The 23,164-nt window shown below is 43.3% G+C and overlaps 1 protein-coding gene across 1 annotated transcript in view; it reads left to right on the top strand.

The window, feature by feature from the left end:
- Positions 1–23,164, top strand: part of LOC141069055 (collagenase 3-like) — a 72,641-nt gene that overhangs the window by 40,270 nt on the left and 9,207 nt on the right. The window contains exons 7-8 of the mRNA XM_073558354.1: positions 8,744–8,875; positions 12,492–12,651. Of these exons, the coding sequence (XP_073414455.1) occupies positions 8,744–8,875; positions 12,492–12,651 (292 nt within the window). The remainder of the gene's footprint in view (positions 1–8,743; positions 8,876–12,491; positions 12,652–23,164) is intronic.

Below are 23,164 nucleotides of genomic sequence, written 5' to 3'. Positions count from 1 at the left end.
AAAGAAGAAAAAAAAGCGCTACACGAACCCGCAGAAAAGGAACGAAAGAAAGTGATAGCCACTGTATAATCCGCTACTCCAAGTGAGCAGAGGAGAAGTTGCTGAAAGAGAGGAAGAAAAAGAATAAGAATGGGAGCCATTATGGGAAAATATCTGATAGTAAAAATGATGTGAATATTATTAGAAGTGAATGTGTTAAAATCTTTATTAGTATATAAAATGCAGTAAAAATTGGATGAATAAAAATATATGAATAAAAAATATATATGAATAAAAATTATATATGACTGAAATATGAATAAAAACGAGTCTGACCCAATGTAAGAATAAAAAATTAATAAAAATACAAATGGTGAGAAATTAAGATGGATGTCTGATAAACTAATTGAAATCGCTGGAAAAAGAGCGTTTCTATAGACAGTCCTGAGGGCAGAGGCACACAGAAGAGGGAGCAGATTCAGGGAGGGAAATATGCACGGAGGATCAGAAGGAGAAAGATCGCGTCCAGAGGAAGAAGGGAAAAGAAGCAGGAACAGGAGAGTCCCGCATCCTGAAAGTGTAAAACAAATAAAGCAAGTGCAATAAAATTATATTATTATACAAGCAGTAACTTACACACAATAAAACAACAGGAAATAAAACCAGAAATAGTAAAAGAGGCATGACAAGTTCAGAGAGCGGTGGCCAGAGTTGAAACATAAAAACGCAATCTTAAAAATATGTTGTACAAAAAAATATATAAGAATAAACTTTATTAAACTCAATATCTATTTAAAAAAATTATTCAGACAAGGGGATGAGCAGTAAATTTATTTTTATAGGAAGACTTCAGTGATTTCGTTAAGACCATTAGGTCTTAAAGTATTCAGCCTATAAATCCAAAAAACTTCCTTTCTGTTAAGTGACCCCATTCTGTCAGTAATATTATTTGGAATATGTTCAATGGGGCTGATTTTCAAACCATTTGGATTTTTATTATGCTCAACTGTACAATGCCTAGAAAGACCATGCTTTAAAAACCCTTTTTTGATATTGTGTCTGTGAGAGTTAATTCTCAAATGCAGTGGTTGGGTTGTCCTCCCCACATACTGCTTACCGCATTCGCACTCAATCAAATAAATCACAAAGTCAGTGGTGCAGGAAAGAAACTCCTTAATAGGGAAAACTTCGTTTGTACTAGTTGATTTAAAGTTCTTATCTTTATGTGCGATACAAGTACAACATAGACAGTTCCTCTTGCCGCATTTAAAAATACCCTTAAGAGGGGTTTTATAGACAGATAAAAATTCACTACTACTTTTAACATTTTTTAACCGGCTAGGAGCCACTGTGCTCTTAATGGTGGGGGCTCTTCTAAACGTTACACCAGGGTTACTTGGGAGGAATTTCTGCAGTACGGGGTCATTCAATAAAATGTGCCAGTTACTCCTCAGAATTTTCCTAATTTCTGTGTGTTCAGAACAGAATTGCGTGATAAAATTAGTCATAAACTTGTTGCTTTTGGGTTTAACCGTTTTAATGCCATTAATAAGGCTATCTTGAGATAGATTAATGCATTTGTTGAAGGCATTTGTAAGTAAATTATCAGGGTAATTTTTATCGATAAACCTATTTTTTAATAATTCTGCCTGGTCCTTAAAAACTTTCGTGTCAGTACAGTTTTTCCTTATTCTTCTATATTGATTAGTAGGGATGTTCCTCAACCATTTCCCAAAGTGACCACTACTAAAAGGGATATAGCTATTTGTATCCACATTTTTAAAAAAAGTTTTTGTTAGAATTCTATTGTTCTCAATATAGATGGTTAGATCTAAAAAATTAATATTTTCTTTGTCATAGATTGCTGATAAACTTAAACCCCAAATATTGTTATTAATGTCCCGAATAAAATCACCAATATTATTACCAGAGTTGTCCCATATAAAGAACAAATCATCTATATATCTTTTGTAAAAAATACAGTTACTGCACCATCTAGATTTAAAAATATAAAACTCTTCAAATACCCCCATAAAAATATTAGCGTAAGTGGGTGCTACTTTTGAACCCATCGCGGTCCCGAGTTGCTGGTGATATAAAATTCCATTGAAAGTGAATGAAATTAGAGTCCTCTCAAAAGGATTGAATTTCTGCCCCACTTACAAAACAAACGATTTTGATCTTTTTTTAGACCTTCAATTGTTCATTAGAAAACTTACATTAAAAAGACATTTTGCAATTAAAGAAATGAATAACACTACTTGTAATGGTACAAATGAAGATACACAAATTAATAGTGAAGTAGATTATGAATCTTTTCATTTAAATGTCCCAATTAAATCTAAATTTTATCCATTAGAAGATAGAGGCCACTATCTAAAAGTCTTCAGCGATGTTGTACAAAGGAAATTCAAAGAGATTTTTTCTACTAAAGCTACTTATGGTTATAAATGCAATCTAACTAAAAATGAAAAAATCGCTCTGAAAACATTGAAATCTAATACCGAAATAATAATTCGATCTGCTGACAAGGGTGGAGGGATCGTAATCCAGAATAGAGATGAATACTGCAACGAAGCTCTCAATATATTATCAGATGATAAATATTATATTAAAGTCCCTTTTGACACCTTAATCAGGTCCAGAGTTGCTTATGACAATTTAATCTTGGAAGGAAAAAATAATAATATATTTGATAAAAATGAATTGAAATTTCTTCATGTAACGGACCCAAGGACCCCTTTCTTTTATCACTTGCCAAAAATTCATAAAAGCTTGGTTAATCCTCCAGGGAGACCTATTATCTCTGGCATCAACTCACTAACCAGTAATTTATCTCATTACATCGACAGAATAATGGTTTCTCATGTCCCCATATTAAAAAGTTTTATTAAAGACTCTACTCAACTAATCCAATTTTTACAACATATTGATTGGAAGCCACAGTATATACTGGTAACCATGGACGTATCTTCGTTGTATTCGAACATCCCACACAATTTGGGTTTAGCTTGTTTTAATAAAGTCCTATTGAAAGATGTTAGACTGAGTAAAGGACAAAAAAACTTTTTATTAAAGGGTATGGATTTTATATTGAATAATAATTATTTCACTTTCAATGGAATTTTATATCACCAGCAACTCGGGACCGCGATGGGTTCAAAAGTAGCACCCACTTACGCTAATATTTTTATGGGGGTATTTGAAGAGTTTTATATTTTTAAATCTAGATGGTGCAGTAACTGTATTTTTTACAAAAGATATATAGATGATTTGTTCTTTATATGGGACAACTCTGGTAATAATATTGGTGATTTTATTCGGGACATTAATAACAATATTTGGGGTTTAAGTTTATCAGCAATCTATGACAAAGAAAATATTAATTTTTTAGATCTAACTATCTATATTGAGAACAATAGAATTCTAACAAAAACTTTTTTTTAAAATGTGGATACAAATAGCTATATCCCTTTTAGTAGTGGTCACTTTGGGAAATGGTTGAGGAACATCCCTACTAATCAATATAGAAGAATAAGGAAAAACTGTACTGACACGAAAGTTTTTAAGGACCAGGCAGAATTATTAAAAAATAGGTTTATCGATAAAAATTACCCTGATAATTTACTTACAAATGCCTTCAACAAATGCATTAATCTATCTCAAGATAGCCTTATTAATGGCATTAAAACGGTTAAACCCAAAAGCAACAAGTTTATGACTAATTTTATCACGCAATTCTGTTCTGAACACACAGAAATTAGGAAAATTCTGAGGAGTAACTGGCACATTTTATTGAATGACCCCGTACTGCAGAAATTCCTCCCAAGTAACCCTGGTGTAACGTTTAGAAGAGCCCCCACCATTAAGAGCACAGTGGCTCCTAGCCGGTTAAAAAATGTTAAAAGTAGTAGTGAATTTTTATCTGTCTATAAAACCCCTCTTAAGGGTATTTTTAAATGCGGCAAGAGGAACTGTCTATGTTGTACTTGTATCGCACATAAAGATAAGAACTTTAAATCAACTAGTACAAACGAAGTTTTCCCTATTAAGGAGTTTCTTTCCTGCACCACTGACTTTGTGATTTATTTGATTGAGTGCGAATGCGGTAAGCAGTATGTGGGGAGGACAACCCAACCACTGCATTTGAGAATTAACTCTCACAGACACAATATCAAAAAAGGGTTTTTAAAGCATGGTCTTTCTAGGCATTGTACAGTTGAGCATAATAAAAATCCAAATGGTTTGAAAATCAGCCCCATTGAACATATTCCAAATAATATTACTGACAGAATGGGGTCACTTAACAGAAAGGAAGTTTTTTGGATTTATAGGCTGAATACTTTAAGACCTAATGGTCTTAACGAAATCACTGAAGTCTTCCTATAAAAATAAATTTACTGCTCATCCCCTTGTCTGAATAATTTTTTTAAATAGATATTGAGTTTAATAAAGTTTATTCTTATATATTTTTTTGTACAACATATTTTTAAGATTGCGTTTTTATGTTTCAACTCTGGCCACCGCTCTCTGAACTTGTCATGCCTCTTTTACTATTTCTGGTTTTATTTCCTGTTGTTTTATTGTGTGTAAGTTACTGCTTGTATAATAATATAATTTTATTGCACTTGCTTTATTTGTTTTACACTTTCAGGATGCGGGACTCTCCTGTTCCTGCTTCTTTTCCCTTCTTCCTCTGGACGCGATCTTTCTCCTTCTGATCCTCCGTGCATATTTCCCTCCCTGAATCTGCTCCCTCTTCTGTGTGCCTCTGCCCTCAGGACTGTCTATAGAAACGCTCTTTTTCCAGCGATTTCAATTAGTTTATCAGACATCCATCTTAATTTCTCACCATTTGTATTTTTATTAATTTTTTATTCTTACATTGGGTCAGACTCGTTTTTATTCATATTTCAGTCATATATAATTTTTATTCATATATATTTTTTATTCATATATTTTTATTCATCCAATTTTTACTGCATTTTATATACTAATAAAGATTTTAACACATTCACTTCTAATAATATTCACATCATTTTACTATCAGATATTTTCCCATAATGGCTCCCATTCTTATTCTTTTTCTTCCTCTCTTTCAGCAACTTCTCCTCTGCTCACTTGGAGTAGCGGATTATACAGTGGCTATCACTTTCTTTCGTTCCTTTTCTGCGGGTTCGTGTAGCGCTTTTTTTTCTTCTTTTTTTCTTTTTTTCTTTTATTTCTTCTTTATTTTTCTTCACTTTCTTTCTCTTTTCTATCTTTTACCTGGGAACACACCAAATGAATTAATTCTGTTGGATGTACTGTTTTTAAACATTTACACTGATGATCTCTGACCTTTATCCCCTTCCCAACATGTGACTCTTGGCGCCAATATTTGAACTGTGTATGTATAAAACCGGCAATGTCTTTACCTGCCTGTACATGTCATCCCCTGAGGAAGAGGTTTATGACCTCGAAACGCGTTGGGAAATAAATATATTAAGTACACAACTTGTGAGGATTGATGGTCTGGCAGCGCACGTTTTAATCCATAAAAGTCCTACTAGTGATTCTTTAAGGAAGGGTACTTCTAAACTGATACATTACTTTATATTTTAATATTGATTTGTTGCAAGACAGTATTAGCTGAAAGGTAGATTATCCTTTATGTAAATGAAGATTCTCTGCTGATTAGCCGGTCACTGTGGATCTGGCAGGAAAAGGGTAGCAAGTTGAGCCCGGAATGGAATAATAATACATGTGATCAAGTCAGATTGTGCATGGATCTTAGTTATGTAACATAGGTAGGCCTCTGTTGCATGCCTTAGGATATAAGGGCAATGCAAAGAAAACATGTGTTCTTGCTGGAATCGTGGCAAAATCTTACTCAGGGCAACCATTAATTTTAATTCTTCACAGTAGAGTGGAGGTAACAGTTTACAGGCACACAGCTAAGACACAGTTCTGAGCTGAAGTTGATCACAGGGGTTTTATTTATGCTTCTTTTCATCACACAGTATAATTTCTCTTGATGCACTGCTTCATCAACATATATGAAAGTCTCTTCTTCACTGATAACTTCTCTTTACTCACAGTGTCTTAATAACCTAAGTAGAACTGAACCTTGCTTATGCAGTGAGGTGGGTGGAGGGGGATGAGTTCGGTGCTGTTGCTCTCTCACTTCCATCTTGAGATAATAAAGATGCTCCTTGCTGTCCTGACTGCTTCTATGATTACTGCAATCGCTTCTCTAGAAGAACTGGTCTATACAGCTTGTCTGATTTCAGTCTGACAGGTGACTTTCTAGCGCACACCTTACTCTTTGATGTCCAGGACACAATAACAACTTTCTCAGTATCTCCTGGGGATGAGCAAACCACTCACTGTCTGGTATAACAGTGCAGCTTCTATCTGTCACACCTCCTTAGAGAAATACATTGTCAAACCACACCACTTAAAAATGGATGTACTGGGCAGCACGGTGGCTCAGTGGTTACCAAGGACAACATCTGCAAGGAGTTTGTATGTTCTCCCCGTATTTGCGTGGGTTTCCTCCGGGCACTCCGGTTTCCTCCCACACTCCAAAGACATACTGATAGGGAATATAGATTGTGAGCCCCACCCGGGACAGTGATGAAAATGTGTGCAAACTGTAAAGCGCTGCGGAATATGTTAGCGCTATATAAAGATTTATTTATTTATTTATTTTAGTGTGACAATCCGGGCTGCGAATTCCACAAATGGGCACTGCACGGGAAAAGTTATGAAAACTAGTCGGTGTGTGAGTAGGATGAGAGTCATTAACCATTTAGATGTAGATGGTAGATGAAGAAGAGTGTAGTCTGTATAGGTGTATAACAGTGATAAGTTTAGCAAGAAACAGGCAGAATTAGCAATGAGCGACATGAACAGGGGCATAAGTATACAGTTGTGGCCAATAGTATTGACACCCCTGCAAGTCTGTCAGATAATACTCAGTTTCTAACTGAAAATGATTGCAAACACAAATTCTTTGGTATTATTATCTTCATTTAATTTGTCTTAAATGAAAAAACACAAAAAGAGTGAAGCAAAAAGCAAAACACTGATCATTTGACACAAAACTCCAAAAATGGGCCAGACAAAAGTATTGGCACCCTCAGCCTAATACTTGGTTGCACAACCTTTAGCCAAAATAACTGCGACCAACCGCTTCCGGTAACCATCAATGAGTTTCTTACAATGCTCTGCTGGAATTTTAGACCATTCTTCTTTGGCAAACTGCTCCAGGTCTCTGATATTAGAAGAGTGCCTTCTCCAAACTGCCATTTTTAGATCTCTCCACAGGTGTTCTATGGGATTCAGGTCTGGACTCATTGCTGGCCACCTTAGAAGTCTCCAGTGCTTTCTCTCAAACCATTTTCTAGTGCTTTTTGAAGTGTGTTTTGGGTCATTGTCCTGTTGGAAGACCCATGACCTCAGAGGGAGACCCAGCTTTCTCACACTGGGCCCTACATTATGCTGCAAAATTTGTTGGTAGTCTTCAGACGTCATAATGCCATGCACACGGTCAAACAGTCCAGTTCCAGAGGCAGCAAAGCAACCCCAAAACATCAGGGAACCTCCGCCATGTTTGACTGTAGGGACCGTGTTCTTTTCTTTGAATGCCTCTTTTTTTCTCCTGTAAACTCTATGTTGATGCCTTTGCCCAAAAAGCTCTACTTTTGTCTCATCTGACCAGAGAACATTCTTCCAAAACGTTTTAGGCTTTATGAGGTAAGTTTTGGCAAACTCCAGCCTGGCTTTTTTATGTCTCGGGGTAAGAAGTGGGGTCTTCCTGGGTCTCCTACCATACAGTCCCTTTTCATTCAGACGCCGACGGATAGTACGGGTTGACACTGTTGTACCCTCGGACTGCAGAGCAGCTTGAACTTGTTTGTATGTTAGTCGAGGTTCTTTATCCAACATCCGCACAATCTTGCGTTGAAATCTCTTGTCAATTTTTCCTTTCTGTCCACATCTAGGGAGGTTAGCCACAGTGCCATGGGCTTTAAACTTCTTGATGACACTGCGCACGGTAGACACAGGAACATTCAGGTCTTTGGAGATGGACTTGTAGCCTTGAGATTGCTCATACTTCCTCACAATTTGGTTTCTCGAGTCCTCAGACAGTTCTTTGGTCTTCTTTCTTTTCTCCATGCTCAATGTGGTATACACAAGGACACAGGACAGAGGTTGAGTCAACTTTAATCCATGTCAACTGGCTGCAAGTGTGATTTAGTTATTGCCAACACCTGTTCGGTGCCACAGGTAAGTTACAGGTGCTGATAATTACACAAATTAGAGAAGCATCACATGATTTTTCGAACAGTGCCAATACTTTTGTCCACCCTCTTTTTTATGTTTGGTGTGGAATTATATCCAATTTGGCTTTAGGACAATTCTTTTTGTGTTTTTTCATTTAAGACAAATTAAATGAAGATAATAATACCAAAGAATTTGTGTTTGCAATCATTTTCAGGAAGAAACTGAGTATTATCTGACAGAATTGCAGGGGTGTCAATACTTTTCGCCACAACTGTAACTGCTATATAGACAGATGAACCTGGCTGCTTCATTCATGATGGCCAGGATGAGAACTAGAATGAGTAGTGGAATGTCAATTAGAAGCGAGGTCTTGGATTAGTGTTTGAAGAGCGTCAGTGTTTGGGCAGAGACATTTATAATGGATGAAGACAAATGTTAATGAGTATATATTTTAAATTGTTTAATAATATTATTCTACATTTTGTCTTACTAAGGATAATCTGGAGGAAAAGGGGAACAAAAAACAATATTGATACCGTCTTACTTAGCGCCACTTGGCCAAAACTTCAAAACATTGATGCAGCTTATGAAGTTCCACAGAGAGACATTGTCTACCTGTTCAAAGGTTAGCAATAAGTAATAAAAAATATTTCAATTATAAGTTTAAAGCGTAATTAAATGGGTTGTCCACTACTAGTACAACCCCTTCTCGATCTGAATGTTCATCTCCGCGAAAATTATAAGCTTAGACTCACCTCCGGTGCCAGCAGTGTCGGCACTCGAGTTTCCAATGCTCACGTGAGGTTGTTATGACACATGAGCCCTACACCCAATCTGCAGTGGCGTCAAGATGAAGTTGGTGCTGTGACTCAATTCTTCTTCATTACTTATACATCTGAAGGCGTTGGCAGTGACGCCAGAGCCGATTGGGCGGGGACTCGAACAGAACATACGAGTACGCCCAAGATACTCGGATAACTCCCCGAGCGTACACAGATAAGACATTATCCGAGCCCGCTCGCTCACCACAAATCTCCACTAAATCAGAATCGAACACACAATGGCATTATATCAGTGGAGGATGACAGTCACAGTTTGTGAAATGGCTACATATACATATTATTTACAGCACTGCAGGAATGTGCCGCATCTGTTCTATAATAATCAGGTGGACATAATGACATGTATTGTTCAGAGATCGAGAGTAGTCATAATAAAGGGAATAATCAGCCATATAACAAATAAGGGAGAAAAGTCATCTTATTATATCCGCCTGATTATTATCGAACAGATGTAGCATATTCCTGCAGTGCTGTAAATCATATCTATATGTAGTCATTTGACACTCTATGACTGTCATCCTCCACTGATATATCCCTATTTTTTCTGACTGATTTCCCGGATAGATTTTCTGTGGATATAACTCTGCATGGTACCGTTGATGTGAGATTTATTGTTTAGGTTTTGGTCCACCTGTACAATAACTGATAACACCTCTATATACAGTAGATAACAAAGGATACGCCATTCACAATCGGTGATATCACAGCTCACCTCCTCCTGTACAATGACTGATAACACCTCTATATACAGTAGACACCACAAGATCCAGATTTCACAATAGGTGATGTCACAGCTCACCTCCTCCTCCTGTACAATGACTGATAACACCTCTATATACAGTAGATAACAAAGGATACGCCATTAACAATAAGTGATAACACAGATCACCTCCTCCCCCTCCTGTACAATGACTGATAAAACCATTGCATACAGTATATAAAATAGGATCCACCATTCACAATAGGTGATGTCACAGCTCACCTCCTCATCCTCCTTTCACGATGACCTTTTCCTGGATTAGAGCATACTTACATAATGCTGTAATACAAACAAATAGGGTCAGAGTTCAGTCTATTGCTGTTAATATCCACCTGATGAGCAGGAAGTAGGAGTCTAATATTAGGCTTGGTGGCCCATGTACAAAGTACAAGATTTTGTTTATACTGTATATGTATAAGTGATATGAAATGAAAAACATTATTTTTTAAAAAATACATTTAAAAAAAACCTGAATCTTGAACAACGGTTGTTTTTCTGATTAAAAATTCCCTTTAAGGCTGTGTGCCCTCGTAGCGATTTTTAAGCGTTTTTGCCGCTATTTTCGGCGCGAAAACGTAGCGAAAACGTTTAAAAATCGTGTACAGAACGCCCCCCATGCATTCCTATGGCATTCCGCACATGCTGTGCTAATGCTGCGCTTTTTTCCGCGGCGGAATTGCATCGCGGAAAAAATCGCAGCATGCTCATTCTTTTGTGCGGAATCGCAAAGAATTGCCGCGATTCCGCACCCAAAGGGATGCATGAGAATCGCTTACTTCCCGCATGTGGCTATGCCCACCATGCGGGAAGTTAAGCGTCTCATGTGCGGTTGGTACCCACGGTGTGGAGGAGAGGAGACTTTCCTCCAGGCCCTGGGTACCATACCCCTGTAAAAAAAAGAATAAAAAATAAAAAATCGGGGTATATTTACCTTCCGGCGTCCCGCGCTGCATTCCCGGCCTAAGCATTCCCAGTAATGCCTTGCGGCAAAGTCCTGTGATGATGTAGTCTCGCGTGACTCTAGCGGTCTCGCGAGATCGCTATAGCAACGCGAGACCAACGTCATCACAGGTCTCGCAAGGCATCGCTGGGAACGCTGAGGCCCGGGATGGCAGCGCGGGACGCCGGAAGGTAAATATACCCCGATTTTTTATTTTTTTATCATTTTTAATTTTCTATCTTTTACTATTGAGGCCGCATAGGCGGCCTCAATAGTAAAAAGCTGCTCACACTTGTCAAACACTATGTTCGACGAGTGTGACCAACCTGTCAATCACTTTCCAAGCGATGCTTCAAATCGCTTGGAAAGTGCTTGAATATCGCACGCGAAAATCGCGGCAAAATCGCGATCATAATCGCGGTGAAATCGCGCGGAAAAAAATGCGCGATTTCTGGGAAGGAGTCCGGTTTTTAGTGTCTGGAATAAAACGCTACGTGGGCACATAGCCTCAAGGAAATCTATCAGCAGGATTTTGATGCATCACTTAGTTTACTGGGTGCAGCAGTTGCAATAGAGTTATGGTTTTGCTGCAGATCTAGCTGTTGAATGCTGATCTCCGTATCACCAATGATTGGCAGATTTCTGTGTACACTGTATATTGACAGAAATCTACTAATCAGTTGTGGGGGGCGAGATTGGACCAGGAGTCACAAGACACCAATTCCTTTAGTGATAATCTCCTGCTGATAAAACATTGATGTTTTCGAAACAAAAGTGCACAGCCTAGTAATTGACACATCGCTGTAATCAGGGTCTCTGCTCCTACATCATGCTGCTCTCAGCTTACATAGTAAACACCTGCTGACAGACTCACTTTATATTTTTATACAGCCAATGTTATTTGAGTGTGATACAAATATACATATTCATAAGAATATACACAGATGTAACACGCATGGGGGATTTGTTACTGGATGTATCAGGGCTAAGAGCTGCAGGACGATTATCGGTGCATTCGGAAATGGGGGGGTCACATTCTGAAATGCCATAATGGGCACCGAGAAAGCATGACAACTGGAATCCAATATCCCAACCATAAACGGTGCTTGGAATCAGTGCCGGACTGGACTGCTAAGGTCCACCAGTAACCAACTCCAGGGCCTCACTTTTCAGCTACATGCAAATGTGACATTATCCTCAATCACAAATCTATATAACAATGAACTGGGTAGATTAATACATGAATAAGATGCTGCCTTTGTCTGTACACAGTGAGTCAAGTATATTGTGCCAAGTACGGCTCATATAAGAAAGTGGTGGCCCACCGGAGGATTCTCCTGTTCACCTGAGGGCCAGTCCTAGCTTGCTTGGAATGGAGAAGAGTTCAGTTGAAAGGGGTTGTGTTGCACTAGCGAGTGAAAAGAAATGCTGCAGAGATGTGAATGAGCTGAAAGATATGTGATTCTTTCTGATGATTAGTGGAGATCTCAGAGGTTGGCCCTCCACAGATCATCATAATATTATGACATATACTAATGATGGGCGCCACATTATAAGGTGAGGATACCTTTTAGAACATGCGATATTGCCTCTTTTATTAAGGAAGAAGGTGTGGATTCCACCCTCGTAGATCTCGACCATCATATCTAGAAGCAAATTTAACAAAGCATGTTAACACTGAATCGTTTGTCTCACACAGGCCGACACTTTTGGATCGCAAGAGGCTTCAGCTTGGTCCGGGACTATCCCCAAGATATCTCCCAATTTGGGTTCCCAAATTCTGTTAAAAGAATAGATGCAGCGTTGTTCTTGAAAGAGGAAAGGAAGGCAATTTTCTTTGTGCGAGATAAGTACTGGAGGTTGGTAGTTGCATGTGATAGACATTACTTCCACTTTAATAATATTAGCAAAATGAATTACACTCGTAGGAGTAACCGTAGACATTGCAGAGGAGCAGGGTCACTGGGATGGAGTTGGCTAATAGGCCACAAAAAAGACAGAAGTATAAAAAAGAAACAGAATGTAGAAGGGGCTTTTTTTTGACTGATTTTGCACGAATGCCTACTTAGAAACCCAGTAAATGTATCAGATGGTTATAACCCTAGAAGTAGTAAAAACTAAACTTTTTTTTTAATAAATTAATGATCAGACTTCGTAAAGTTAGGAATCTTTGTAATATCCTACATTTACTTATTTTGTTTCCTTCCATGGCTTGTCATTTTCTCTAAGTCGCTAACTCGTGTGTTAGCTTCTCTGGTCCCCTTTCTCAAGCTCAGAAAGCACAAGCCATCCCTTTCTGGCCTTAAATAATCCATTTGGCACATATCATCTTTTTAGGTTTAATGATAGACTTTATAAACTCCTAAAGCCAATACACATTTGAGGTTGATGGCGACAAACTGTAAGATGTAAATGACTTCAACCTACTCGGATCAACGATCACTCAAGATGCAAGAACGACACCAGACATTAATAGGAGAATAGATATGGGCGAATCAACAAATTAGTGGACAAGGGCTTCAAATCGAGGAACACTTCACTGATAACGAAAACACGGCTTGTACATAGTCTTGCCTTTAGTGGTAACATATGAATGCGAAACCTGGATGATAAAGAAATAAGGCAGAAGAAGAATTGACTCCTTCGAAATCTGGTGATGGAGAAGGGTGTTATCAATACCATGGATGGCAAGAAGAAATCAATTTTGGAACAAATCAAGCCAGACATGTCACTCGATGCAAGGATCAACAAGCTATGACTTGCCTACTTTAGACACATCATACGAAGAGAACAATCACTGGAGAAGGACATCATGGAATAGATGCAATCACTGGAGAAGGACATCATGGAATAGAGGCAATAACTGGAGAAGGACATCATAGTTGGAAAAATAGAAGGAACAAGGTGAAGAATAAGACTAGCAACCCGATGGCTTGATACAATCAAGATAATGGCGGAGAAGACCATGGTTTGCCTATCTAGACTTGCACAAGATCGATCTTCCTACAGATCGTTCATCCATTAAGTTGCCATGTCTCGAGATCAAACCGAAGACCATTAAAAAAGGGCCATTCCATGGAGTAAGGCATCAGATATCATAGAGATGAGCATTCTTCCACCACTTTAGTAAATCACTATTGTCCATTCAACCAAAAGTGATCCACCTCGAGTTGAGCAAGGGATAGCAAAGCATATGAAACCTATCTTTAGTATGTGCCTTATATGGCCCACTTAGACTCTCCAAAGCCACAGAGAGGCACAGATCTGCATTGGAGCTGGATATGTAAAACATTACTGACTTGGTATTTTTTTCTCATATGGTCATTTGATCCTGCCTGAGGCAGAACATTGGCCATCCATAAGTTGTCTGTTCACACCACATACCCATTCATTGAAATGTGAGAGTTTGGTCTGTGCAGCTGTGGGAGGAACGGCCCCCGTCGAGTGTCTGGGCCGGAACCAGAGGAGCCGTCATCTGGGTTCCGGGGGTAACTGTTCCCGGGGGACAGGATTCGAGGATGGACCGTTGTGACTGACAGGTGGGCTGGGGGAGGGACCGGTATAAAGGAGGCGGGGAATCCCCCAGACGAGGAGTCAGCAGACCAGGACAGGGAGAGCAGGAGAGCGTGGGAGCATCTGCCAGCTAGAGCAACTGACCAGCGCCTGGGAGGACGCCGACTGAATACTCCAAGGGGACGGTATCCAGAGAGCCGTCCGAGATTTGCTGTCCCTGCCCAGACCGCGGCCACTGCGGCCCCAGCACAGCTCACGGCTGCTGTTGCTACCCCTCTGTCCGCGGCTGCGGCCTACCTACGGTCGCCCGCAACTGCCTCCCCTGAGCCCGTGACCGCAGCTTGTTCCCTGCCACCCACGGCCTCCCCGCTCTCACCAGTGGCCACAGCCAGCACCACATCGTCGGCGGCCACGACTGGGAGCTGGGCCTCTCTTGATCGCGGACTCCCCGTCGCAGCCGTTAGCTGCGCAAGTGGCCTGTCACACGCCACTATACACCGCTGCCACCTGCACAGGTCCGGGCGCTGCGGCCCATCCGCCTAAGGACTCCGCCGGGGCCTGTGGGGCTCCCATGTCCTCAGCGCGCTGGAGAGCGCGAAGACTACATCACCGTCTCAGCAACTGGGCCCAGCAACTATTTTGCTGAAAGACCACCAGCTCGAACGGCGAGGGACATCTGGACGACTAAGTAGACTCTAGACTTAAGGACCCAAGTCGGCCAAACCGCGGCCCTATAGTGACCGGCCGTTGCCGGGAGTAGTTGTGTGCTGCGTTATTGTGTTTGCTTATTTAGAGCCCCTGCATGGGCAACCTGTGTTACCTCTGTTTTGGTGATCAGGCCGTGACTGGGGAAAGTCCCCTTAAGTCCCATAAACGTATTCTTTAAAAAGGCACCGTAGTTGTCTCGTGACTCGACACTGCATCCTGCGCACGTGCCGGTACTACATTTTGGCGTAGTCGGCAGGATGCAGTCTCCGAGTGCAGACGGCGGTGCGCCTGATCAGAGTGGGATTGCGGGCGCTGCGGATGACAGGGGTCCCCGCTCCAGCATCTCCCTGGGGGCTATGCTAAGCAACCTGCCCCGGTTCTCTGGCTCCGATACGCTGTTGTGGAGCTGGGCAGAACGGATGCGGGGCCTTTAACGTATGCACCCCATGACCCCCGATTTAGAGGCTGAGGTAGCCCTTATGGCGCTAGATGGAGAAGCTCGGAAGTCGGTAATGTTGAGACCCCTGGGGCGCCGTAACACCTTCGCAAGGGTCTTGCAAATCCTGGAAGAGACCCACGGGGATCCAACAGACTTGGGGGAGCTAAGAACCCGGTTGTTTAGTCGGATGCAGGGGGAGGGGGAGACCATCACCCAGTATATGAATGCCCGCCAGGAGTTACACACCGCCATAGAGAGGAAGGACGGAATGGGGGTGGGGCCCATCGACATTACTCTGCGTGACCTGCTAGTGACTGGGCTCCGGGACCCGTTAATCAAGCAGTCATTGTGGGAGCAGATCCGGGTGAACCCACATTTAGCTTTCTCTGAAGTGGGGAGTCAGGCCCAGGTGCGAGAGCAGGAGCAGGGGATGACGGCTCCGGTGGGGAAGGCCAGGAGCATGGAGGCTTCTGTAAGTGTTGTCGAAGAACCTCAAAGGATTGCGGAGATGAGACAAGAACTGAAAAGTATCCGGGGCGAGCTGGCCGAAGTAAAAAAGAGAACGGAGTCCGCGCCTGGCCGGCCTAGCTACAATACTGGGCCCTGGGGGCCTCGCAATGCCCGGGGTGGCCGAGCCTCGCCGCCCCGGTGTTATGAGTTTGGAGAACTGGGCCACTTCACCCGGGAGTGTCCGCGGCGTGGGAAGTGCCCACCCCGGCGGACATTAAACTAAAGGGCTCCGGGCATGGGGGATGCCGCTCGGAGCCGGAAGCCACAACAAGTGGTGGTGGAAGTCTCAAAGAACTGGTTGCTGAGTGCCCAATGGTGTGGGCTGAAGTCGAGGGCCGTGCGGTACGGTGCCTCGTAGATACAGGGTCGCAGGTGACGACCATGCCAACAACATACTTCCGGCAACATTTCCCAGAAGCGGCAAGGCCCCAGTGGGGGCCCATGATACGATTAGTGGCCGCGAACCAACTGCCGGTACCTGTCGTCGGAGTGGTGTGGCTTCAGATGACATTGTGTGGAAAATCCCTCGGCCACCGGGGAGTGGTCCTGACCCAAGGAGAGACTAACGACCGCCACCCAGTCATCTTAGGCATGAATATACTGCGGGAGTTCGGCAATCTACTCCTTAACGATTCCACACAGGAGACCCTTAGTCAGTGGGGTTCCCGCACGGCCCAGGGGCAGGTCTTCCAGCAGTTGATGCGGGAGGCACTAGTGCTACAGGAGTGTCAGGAGGGTGAGGCGCTAGGCAAGGTCATCGCGCCGGCGGGCCACCCGCTTGTGCTCCCTCCAGGGCAGACGGTGGTGGCTCTGCCAATCCACGCCCCGATACCACTGGAGGGCGTGGAGGTGAAGGTGGAACCTTATTACTCGGAACGCTTGCACCCTGGCATCCTGGTGGCCCGCTCCCAGGCCACAGTGCGGGGAGGGACCGTCTTGGTACGGTGTGTCAACCTGGAAGATCAAAACATCGCCCTGAAGCCCCGGGCCGAAGTGGCCAAGCTAGTCCGGCCATTGGGGGAGATGTTGCCGGACCCCGCATTACAGTTGTGGGTGCATCCCTGGGCCATCACAGTGCGAACCCAACAAGAAACCGCCCTTGCGGCCCAGGAAAAGGGTCGAGTCATCTTGGAGAAAATGCGGGCTGAACTCTCCGGTCTGGCACTGGCCCAGCTTCTCCAAGTGGAAACACTTCTTGGACAATTTTATAGTGTCTTCGCCAGCCACGAGGATGACTTCGGATGCACCAAGGCCATCACACATGGAATCCCCACGGCGGGGGCAGCCCCCATCCGGGAGCGATATCGGCAAATACCACCGCAGCTATATCAGAAAGTAAAAACTCTACTAGCCCAAATGCTCCGAAAGGGGGTACACGAGAAAGTCAAAGCCCTGGGCGGCCCCTATCGTCCTGGTACGGAAGAAAGATGGTACTTTACGTTTCTGTGTGGATTACCAGAAGTTGAACGCCTGCACCATCAAGGATTCGTATCCGCTGCCCAGTATAGAAGAGTCTCTGTCCGCCCTGGGGAACGCAATGTACTTTTCCACTCTTGACCTGGCCAGTGGGTACTGGCAGGTATCGATGTCGGAGGAGGACAGAGCTAAGACGGCATTCATCCTCCCCATGGGACTGTTCGAGTTCAATCGGATGCCATTTGGGCTAGCCAACGACCCTGGAACTTTTCAGCGGTTGATGGAGCGGTGTCTGGGAGACCTCAACTTCGAAGCCACGTTGATATACCTGGATGACATTATCATCTATTCCGCCACCTTTGAGGACCACCTGAGGCGGTTAGGGCAGGTGCTCGGCCGGCTGCAGAAGTACGGGTTGAAGGTGAAGCCCCAGAAATGCAATCTTTTCCGCACCCAGATTGAGTACCTGGGGCATACTGTCTCGGCAGAGGGCGTATGACCGTTCCTGGAAAAGGTCGCTGCCATCCAGGGGTGGCCTACCCCCGATATGGTGAAGGACGTGCGGGCCTACTACCGTCGGTTCGTGAAGAATTTTTGCACGCCGAGCCTGAGCCCTGCAAGACCTGCTGAAGGGGGCTCCCGCCGGGATGAATGGATGAAAGATCCAGTGGCAGCAACTGCAAGAGGATGCGTTTCAAGACCTCAAAGCTGCTCTCTCGGACGCCCCGGTATTGGTATATGCAGATTTTTCGCAACCATTTATCCTACATACCGACAGGAGCCTTCAGGGACTAGGAGCTGTGTTGTCACAGGTGCAGGATGGTCGGGAGAAAGTGATCGCCTATGGTAGCCGGTCGCTGCATAACTCGGAACGCAACCCGGACAATTACAGCTCCTTTAAGCTCGAGCTCCTCGCGGTAGTGTGGGTAATGACAGAGCGATTCGCAGAGTACCTGGCGGGCTCCAAAGTGGTAGTGCAGACCAATAACAACCCGTTAGCCCATTTGGAGAATGACAAGCTGGGAGCCCTCGAGCAGCGGTGGGTAGCACGGATGGCCAAATTCAGTTATAAGATCATCTACAAATGGGGAGCTGAAAACGTGCACCCCGATGTGCTCTCCAGAATCCGACACACCACCCCAGGGAAAAACCGAGACGACGAATTAGAAGCATATAAGACGACGTTCGCCCACACCACTGCCGCGCTTGCAGTCAGCACGCAGGAAGTGCCTAGTCCGAGACTCCCAAAGGGGATGCTGGAACAGCCCCGCGACCACTGGATCCAGCAGCAACAAGAAGATGCCGAAATTGGACTCCTGCACCGATGGGTGGCCACCGGTAAATTGCCCATGGGCTCACAGAGGCAGGCATTGACCCACGATATGTTACTGATGCTGCACCAGTGGGAAAAACTGGTCATCAAAAAAGGACTCATATTGTAAAGCCGTGTCACGAGCCACGTCAGCTACGATATGGCAGGTGATCGTGCCCGGAGACCATCTCAGCCAACTGGCCCGGGAAGCCCATGAAAAAGGGGCTCACTTTGGTGCTCAAAAGACATTACAGTGGTTACAGCAGATAGTGTACCACCCACGTTGACACACGACTGTAGAAGAAGTTTGTCGAACCTGCCGCCCGTGCGAGCTTGCTAAACCCCCTGCGCAACGAGCCCCGGTGCAGACTATTGTAACATTAGCCCCCCCTGGAGCGTCTGACAGTGGACTACCTGACCATCGGTCCTGCCTATCAGGGGTATGAACATTGTCTCGTAATGGTGGACCGTTTCACCAAGTTCGCCGTAGTCACCCCCACTCGAGACCAAACAGCGGAGTCGGCTGCTTACGCGATTTGTAAGAACTTTATTCAAGTATACGGCTGTCCACAATGAATACATTCGGATCAAGGAGTGTGCTTCCTAGGAAGAGTCATGGAGGAGCTTCACCATCTGTATGGAATCGATAAATCACAGACTACACCATACCATCCACAGGGAAACGGAGCCTGTGAGCGATTCAATCGTACGTTGATCCAAATGCTGCGCACCTTGGAGAGCGACCGCAAGGCCCGCTGGCCAGAATATGTCCCCGAGCTGATGTGGGTGTATAACAACCGAGTGCATCAAGTAACGGGTTACACCCCCTATTCATTGCAGTTCGGGCGAGAAGGCAAAGGAATTACGGAAGTGGAGTTAAACCCGGAAGAGCCACAACCCTGGACCGGGGTATCCTCATGGGTCCAAAATCATCGGCATCGGCTGCAGACCCTCCACCAGATCTTACATACGAAACTCTGGGAATTAGAACACCAAGGGGGAGCACTACCCCCACCAATTGATTTTCAGGCTGGGGATCGGGTACTTGTGCTTGATCAACGTCCCCAAAACAAGTTGGAGCCACGGTGGGAGGCAAACCCGTACCGAGTGTTGCGTCGGGTAAGCCCTGATGGACCTGTATACGAGATACAGTCTGAAGGAGATAACACACCTCCCACTCGGGTTGTGCACCGTAACATGCTACGACCTTGTACGTCTACTGATCCCCCGCGGCCCGAACCAACCCTCCAGGTCCCCGACCCGTGGCCCACGGTCTGGGACCTGGATGATGAAGGGGACTTCCCCATCACATCTACGGGGCGTCCCAGTAGTGGCACTACAGTCGACCCGGACACCCCACCAGAACCCACTGTAATATCCACACGTTATGATGAATTCAATGTATTAAACTTTAGATATGTTTTATTCTTCGTCCTCCAGCACACAGCATAACACTTGCATTCCCATGCTACCAGAAGTGAAACTGAAACTTTCCTTCTCATCCCTCTTGTCTCCACGCTCCAAGTCCCATAAGTCTGGCTTGCTTAAAGAGACAGATCTAATTATTATACATTACATCATCCCCCTTTTTTTTTTTTATAAATAATCTATATTACTGATAAATGCAACAACATGAAAACTTCCAAAGAAACCATATGTCCGTTTTGTCTTATTTGTTCAATTCTAAAACCAGAGAAACAAACAACAAAAAAAAACAAACAAACAAAACTGTAGTTACACTTCTTCAATAAGCCTCGATGGAGCTCTTCTCTCTCGTGTAGGATAACGTCTGGGCTCATTGAGAGAGTTCATTGTTGATGGACCAGCTACCTCTTGTTGGTCCTCTCCACCATCGGATACTAAATCTTCCACCAAAGAGAGTTCATTGTCATCATTCTGCGGTATGACTTTAAAATATGAAGAATTTTGCGTTATGGAGTGTCCATCTCGTTCAGCTGTGATCATGCTGCCTTTCCTTTTGGTAACATAATATTTTGCAGGACAATATACAGGTGAGGTCTTGTTGGTTGGTCTTTGACGTACCACCACGACATCCCCTCTTTCGATGGCACTTGACTGTGTTCTTCGCCATGCTATTTTAGAATTTTGGATTACTAGAGGTGGAAGACCTGTGAAGACTCAGACGTCAAGGTTAGATTTCAGAAAGGCAGATTTTAAGGGATTCAGAAAGAGAATTGGAGGGATCCAATGGCTGGATATCCTTAAAGACAAAAATGTCCAGGAAGGATGGGAAATCTTGAAAAATGAAATTCTCAAAGCACAGTTGTTAACAATTCCGAAAAGAGGGAAGAATAGGAAGCATTTAAGGAAACCAGGATGGATGAACACAGAACTTAAGCACATGCTAAAAAGGAAGAAAAAAATGTTTATAAAATGGAAAGAGGGAGGCATATCTAAAGAAGAATATAATGCTGTCTGCAGAACCTGCAGGGCACAAATCAGATTAGCTAAAGCTGAAAATGAACTGAGGCTTGCAAGAGATGTCAAAAGCAATAATAAAGGATTTTGGGGATATGTCAAAAGTAAAAGAAAAGTCAAAGATGCTATAGGATTTTTACAGGATGAAAATGATGAAATGGTAAGACAGGATGTTGAGAAGGCTGAACTTTTAAATTCCTATTTTGCATCTGTTTTCTCTCAGAAAGGAAATGCAACATCAACTGTTATTCACTGTCCTATTAAGGGAATAGAAGAATCCAGGATATCTATAAACAGAAAGATAGTGAGGAAACACTTAGCTAACCTAAATGAATTCAAGTCTCCAGGTCCAGATGAATTACACCCCAGAGTACTGAAGGAGATAGCAGAAGAAATTTTTGAACCCCTCTCCATAATCTTTGAAAATTCTTGGAGAACAGGAGAAGTGCCAGAAGACTGGAGAAGAGCAAATGTTGTTCCTATCTTCAAAAAGGGGAAGAAGGTGGACCCAGGCAACTATAGGCCGGTGAGTCTGACTTCTATACCAGGAAAGATCTTTGAACAAATTATTAAACAACATGTATGTCAATACCTGGATAAGAATGAAGTGATTAAACAGAGTCAGCATGGGTTTCTAACTAATAAGTCATGTCAGACTAACTTAATTTCCTTCTATGACGGTATCACTGATTGGGTGGATCAAGGAAATGCTGTAGATATAGTATATCTTGACTTCAGCAAAGCATTTGACAAAGTCTCTCATACAATCCTTATTGAAAAAATGAAATGGACAAGGCAACTGTTAGGTGGATTCATAACTGGCTTAGTGATCGGACCCAATGAGTGGTCGTAAATGGCTGCACATCCAGTTGGAAGAATGTCTCAAGTGGGGTACCACAGGGCTCTGTCCTGGGCCCTGTATTGTTCAACATCTTTATCAACGATTTAGATGAAGGAATTGAGGGTAAACTGATTAAATTTGCTGATGACACAAAGCTAGGAGGGATAGCTAATACTAGAGAAGAGAGAGAGAGGATTCAAAAAGATTTAAATAAACTGGAGAAGTGGGCAGCAACTAACAGAATGGTTTTTAACAGGGAGAAATGCAAAGTACTACATCTGGGCAATAAAAATGAAAAAAGCATATATAGAATGGGAGGAATAGGGCTAAGTGACAGCACATGTGAAAAAGACTTGGGTATACTAATAGATCACAGACTGAATATGAGTCAACAGTGTGATGCAGCAGCAAAAAAGGCAAATGCAATTCTAGGATGTATTAACAGAAGCATACAGTCTAGATCACGTGAAGTCATTATTTCCCTCTACTCCTCTTTGGTCAGACCTCATCTGGAATATTGTGTCCAGTTTTGGGCACCACATTTTAAAAAAGACATCAACAAACTGGAGCAAGTTCAGAAAAGAGCGACCAGAATGGTGACCGGTCTGCAAACCCTGTCTTATGAGGAAAGGTTGCAGGATTTGGGAATGTTTAGTTTGCAAAAGAGAAGACTGAGAGGAGACTTAATAGCTGTCTACAAATATCTAAAGGGCTGTCACATTGTAGAAGGATCAACTTTATTCTCATTTGCACAAGGAAAGACTAGAAGCAATGGGATGAAACTGAATGGGAAGAGACACAGATTAGATATTAGAAAAAACTTTTTGACAGTTAGAGTGATCAATGAGTGGAACAGGCTGCCACGAGAAGTGGTGAGTTCTCCTTCAATGGAAGTCTTCAAACAGAGGCTGGACAGACATCTGACTGGGATGATTTAGCGAATCCTGCTTTGAGCAGGGGGTTGGACCAGATGGCCCAGGAGGTCCCTTCCAACTCTACGATTCTATGATTCTATGATTCTATGATTCTGTCTGCATAACGTTTCATGGCTTGTTTGTTGGAGAAATCTGTGGATCTCACTGAGTCACTCGGTCGGGGATGGCTGGTCACATCAGGGAGACGTATACGCAGGGTTCTGCTGAACATTAAATGAGCTGGAGCAGCATTAGTAGTGGAGTGTGGCGTATTGCGGCA

This window comes from Dendrobates tinctorius, unplaced genomic scaffold (assembly GCF_039654945.1).
Source record: "Dendrobates tinctorius isolate UK_male_01 unplaced genomic scaffold, ASM3965494v1 ptg000256l, whole genome shotgun sequence".
NCBI lineage: Eukaryota > Metazoa > Chordata > Amphibia > Anura > Dendrobatidae > Dendrobates > Dendrobates tinctorius.
Note: the sequence above shows the minus strand (reverse complement) of the source record. Positions and strands in the feature narration are given on the sequence as shown.